At 39.4% G+C, this 5,000-nt stretch overlaps 1 protein-coding gene across 1 annotated transcript in view; it reads left to right on the top strand.

Moving 5' to 3' along the window:
• Positions 1 to 301: 301 nt before the first annotated feature.
• LOC101856691 (protein disulfide-isomerase A6) overlaps positions 302 to 5,000 on the top strand; it is a gene marked incomplete in the record, with an annotated part of 15,550 nt that continues 10,851 nt past the window's right edge. The window contains 5 exon segments of the mRNA XM_005108864.3: positions 302 to 488; positions 1,899 to 2,046; positions 2,575 to 2,632; positions 3,436 to 3,562; positions 4,558 to 4,670. Of these exon segments, the coding sequence (XP_005108921.1) occupies positions 476 to 488; positions 1,899 to 2,046; positions 2,575 to 2,632; positions 3,436 to 3,562; positions 4,558 to 4,670 (459 nt within the window).

Genomic DNA, 5,000 nt, shown 5'->3' with positions numbered 1-5,000 from the left:
ACTTAAAAAAAAATCATACACAGCCTCTACTGTGAGATTAACACCAATATAATTATCAGCATGATTCGCACTTTGTTCAGTTGAATGATAAAGTAGATCTAGAATCTAGATCTAATTATCATCTTAGTTGACACAGGCTACACGCTACGAATTGTCGAAGGTACACGTAAGCCTATCGGGAAAAGGGGGGAAAACGGTTGAAAACCAAATAAATCCACAGTTATTGCCCGCTAGGAAGCGACCACGATGAAACCACGTAAATCTCCACTTTTGTCCAATCAGGGCAAGCCACGACAATGTGCCCTATTCAGTTCGCTAGGCTATTGCTGCATTCGTCGGCGATACCGAAAGTTGTTGTCGCAAGGAAAGCTTGGTCTGCAAGTTAGGTACCGGCTTGGGGTAAACAGAGATTTCTCAGAGAAGGGAATCTCTGATTGGATTTATTTGAGCACGGATCTTGCTCGGTGAAAACAAAATGAGTTGCACAGGTATGCTGTATTTTATTTCTTCGTGGAATAGATTTTGTGAACAGGGAAAATGCCCCCCAAAAAAGCACTGCTCACTCTTCTATTGTACTTTCACAAGATAAGATCATCATTTCATCAAGGGCCACCGCCCATCTGCGAAAAAGAATAAAGATCATAGTTTTCGAATGAGAATAGACGCCTCATTTTTCTGTATTCGGATTAAACGTGACGTAAGAACTTTATTATAAATGTAGTTTGGAAAAAAGAAAGTTTGTCTGAATGATCAGTCACCACAAATCCATCTGCCCCACAACCCATGGGCCACGACCCAGGGCGAGGGAATCAGAATGAGAAAGTGAGGCCTGGGCGTGGATACTACTTTGTAGTTATTTCGAAAAGCAGGTGTATTGAAGTGACTGAAGGTATAAGATCAAGCCATACATATATTGAATAATAATGCGAAATTGGTAAAGTCTTGACAGTGTGATGGTAATGCTGAAAATTTACCTCTGCACATGCTGTGACAGTGACAGTCTTAGAATTTAAAAATAGAAGACTAAGTGTGTAGGTCTACAATGACTGTATGGTCTATAGATCTAGATCTAGCTAGTCTTTTTTGCCAGGAGTGTAGTGTAGGCAATGCTCTTTTAACTTTTAAGTTACTGCAGTACTTACTTATTAGTACTAGTTAATAACTAAGTTACTAGATCTATAGAGTCAGTATGTGTAGTAGGGCCTTCAGGATACATTGATGTGTACACACCCTTTTTCACACACCAAAAAAATGGAAGTGAATGGTATGGTGGTCTATATTTGACTAAATGAAGGCTGGCTTTTTATCTCAGTAATTAAACAGAAAATGTGATATTATACTGACGTAGGCCAGGCCCTGCACCTGCAGCTTACAACCTACAGTACTTAGCGGACTTGATCCCCCCAAAAAGACTGCAAAATTTTGCTGACTTACACGCTTACTACAGAGGGTTGGTCTAGAAGTTCTTCATTTTTAGCTAGCTGTTTATAAATTTGTTCTTTCCTGTCTTGATTTTAACTTCATGTCTATGTGATGATAATGATGATTTTTTTGGTGAAATGGCTGATTTCTTTGTCGTCTGCTATACAACTGTTGGAAGGACTTCCATAACGAGTGACCACCCATACAGACACAATAAAGAAAAGACTTATCCTTAACCCTAACCCTACTTCAATCCCTAACCCTATCTCTAGCCCTAACCCTGACCCCTGCCCTTACCTCTGTCCCCTATCCCTCTGTTTTACTCTGTCTCATAGTGGTCGCTCGTTATGGAAGTCCTCCCCAACTGTTGCTGCTATTTGTACTTCTTGACATGCTCACATAAAGTATAAAGGTGTTTAGTTTTAGAGGAAATTCTCCATGATTTAACAAAGATCTTGTTTGTTCTTCCCTGTCAGTGTTGTTCGTTTGTGTTGCTGTGGCTGTGGTCAGCGTACACGGACTGTACAGTCCAGGTGATGATGTCGTTGAGCTGACACCCAGCAACTTTCACAAGAGTGTCGTGGACAGCGATGACTTGTGGTTTGTCGAGTTTTATGCCCCTTGGTAAGTTTTTCTTCTTCTGTAGAGTTTTAATAAAGTTGAAGTCATGTGATTAGGTCTCTTACGATTTTTATTCTTTGTAGAGGGAGTCACCTATTTTCTATTCTCTTAGCAGCCGCGGTGAGTTTTGCCTGGTCATGTAAAGTAAAGCTGGGTTTTTTTCATATAAGCTTTATTATCAAATATTTTCTCATGTTTAGAAAAAGCTGTGCTTGTGAAATGTTGCAGTTTTTGTTAATTTTGTCTTATGTGTATAATTTTGGATCAGATGCAGTCAATTTGAATCCGAGATCATGTTTCAGTTCAAAAAAGGAAACCGAGCAATTGTATATAAACCTTTTTTTTTTCCATATTTTTAATGCCACTTTTTGGCTGTTACATTTGTTCTGGAGTGCATGATAGAAGAGGGTTTCTCTGCCTAGTTGTAATGTTTTGAGGAAGGGAGTGTAGTTAAAAAAATTCAAATTGTCCTCTCAGGGCAATCATAAATGTGCAGAATTAAAGGTCTATGTGATATTGCTTATTCCTCAGGTGTGGTCACTGTAAATCTCTTGCTCCAGAGTGGAAAAAAGCTGCCTCAGCATTGAAGGTATTTGTAATGAAGATGTGATTGTTATTTTTGGCCCGTACAATTTTATATTTTGATTCAGGTTCTTATTCAGAACATATGACTTTTCATTCATTGTAACTTTTTGTTACAGTTAAAGTTGAGATAACGAATCATGCTTTATGTTTATAAAAGCTTTCTAGTATGACTGCCTGTTTGTATTGTTTGAAATATCCGTGGTGGAGAGATTGCAGAGGATTTTACACATATATTTCATTTATTATTTCTTGTTGATGTTGCTCTCTTGTTCTGGCTCGTAATGAGCAGCAATGCATTTAAGTTCTTATCTTTTTATTCGACTCTTGTAATGGTGCAAATTGGACATCTTTACTTTTCTTAGTTTTTTTGTAGAACTGTTGATAAGACCCAGCCTTGTTTCAGAGATTTGTAAATCTTGTATTATTTCATCTACTACTTGTGAGATTTAGTTTGACCACTCAACGATTGTTTTTCCAAACACCTTTGTGTGGGTGGTTGGCGGGTGCTCTGGTGTGGTTTCCTCCTTCTTTCCTATCAAACATTTATCATCCTTATACTCCCCTTCTTCTTTTTTATGTGTGTTACTCTCTTGTAACACCTCTTATCATCTGGCGCTCATATATATGACCTATGCAGTTGGGAGTGCCGTAAAACCTCTACTAAAACTAAACACCTTTGTCAAATTTGAGTGACAGGAAAATATTCGGTGCGATTTTATCGTTTTATGCAATTGTTGGAAGAAGTTAAATATTTATATTGTATACTAAATCTGACAAGGCAGTTAATTTGTTGTACTTGTACTTCAGGGTGTGGTCAAGCTGGGTGTGGTCAACGCGGACGATCACCGGGGCCTGGGTGGCCAGTACGGAGTACAGGGATTCCCCACCATCAAAGTGTTTGGGGAGAACAAGTTCAAGCCCACAGACTTTCAAGGTTTGCCTTATTGCTTCTCATTCTCTGGGAACTTTTCTGTGGACATATGTGAGGCATCGCGATGAAACCAGGCGCTCATCAAAATAATGAAATTCGAGAAACCGTCATTATTCGGCCAGTTTGGGATTTTTTTCGAATTTTTGTTTTTTGGCTCAACACCTTGTATGTCCATTCAAAAACACTTTTAGGTGTGGATATTATGGAAAAATGTTGATTACAGGCACAACAAATTTATATTTGCAGTTTCCAAGGACTCTTAAGCTTTGGAAGTCACTAAACTTTGGCGGCCATTTTCTTGCTCATTTTACCTTTGAAACAAGGCGACCCCAACTCCTTCAATCGCAAATATCTCCATTTCTATTCAAGATAAATGGATATTTTTTCCCCTCAAAAGCAAGGTAAATGAACAGGCTTTAAGTTGATACCAATAACTCCATATGGCCAAATATTGACGAGCGCCTGATTCCACCACTTCGTGACACATATTAATCAAATCAATACCCAAAGTTTTTGGTACTTATTATAAATGAAAGGATGACAAGGCCTGATAGAGGGGAAAACATTGGTCTACTGATGAACTAGAATTAGATTTCAAACTATTAATGCTCCGGACAAAGGCTCTGATTCTGAATTACTCCTTTTTTTTCTTATGCCATCTGGAAGCAAAAGAGGGATGAATATATTCTTGCACATTCTTTGTTGCATTCTTGCGGAGTTCTTGTCCTTCTGTTCCCATTTCCTTCAGTTTGCTGTTGGATATTTAATTAAAAATGGTATTGTTTGGTGGATTATGTTTAAGCTTTTGCTATCTTTAGAATTATCCTTCTTGGGATAGGGTTTTGATATAATATTTATCAGTGTGCTTGATGTGTGATTTGAGGCTGACATCTGCAACATGTCATCGCAATGCTGAAAAGCAAAAGCTCAGGCTGCTTGATTCACAATAACAGGATGTTCAGAAGAAAAGAAAGAAAACAAAATTGTTCTTTTTTCAGGCGCAAGATCAGCTCAGTCGATCGTGGACAGTGCCCTGAGCACTTTGCAGAGCCTGGTCAGGTCTCGTCTCTCTGGGAAGAAGAGCGGTGGCGGCAGTGGTGGGGGAAGCAAGGTCAGTGGTCGGAGGGTCTTATTTCTTACTCATCTTTGTGACAGTTCTTTCTCTCCCTAGCCCAGGCCCGATAGTGCTGTAAAACACCTACTCAATAATAGTATTAATAATAATGTAGATCATTTCTATAGCGCCCACTCCCGTGTGATAGGGCTGGATCCTGCTCGTCAAATTTGAGAGTGGCGATTCGCGATTCAGTCGGCTTCAAAGAATCGCGAGTACGCGAGCGCTCGCGGAACTGTGGTGGAACACTGACTGAAACGGAACAGTGTCATGTCAACAGAACAGTATTATAACTACGCCACTAGGGGAGCGCGAGTCCCACTCTTG

This window comes from Aplysia californica, unplaced genomic scaffold (genome assembly GCF_000002075.1).
Source record: "Aplysia californica isolate F4 #8 unplaced genomic scaffold, AplCal3.0 scaffold00729, whole genome shotgun sequence".
Taxonomy (NCBI): domain Eukaryota; kingdom Metazoa; phylum Mollusca; class Gastropoda; order Aplysiida; family Aplysiidae; genus Aplysia; species Aplysia californica.
The sequence above is the reverse complement of the archived record's forward strand: the minus strand, read 5'-3'. Positions and strand labels throughout refer to the sequence as shown.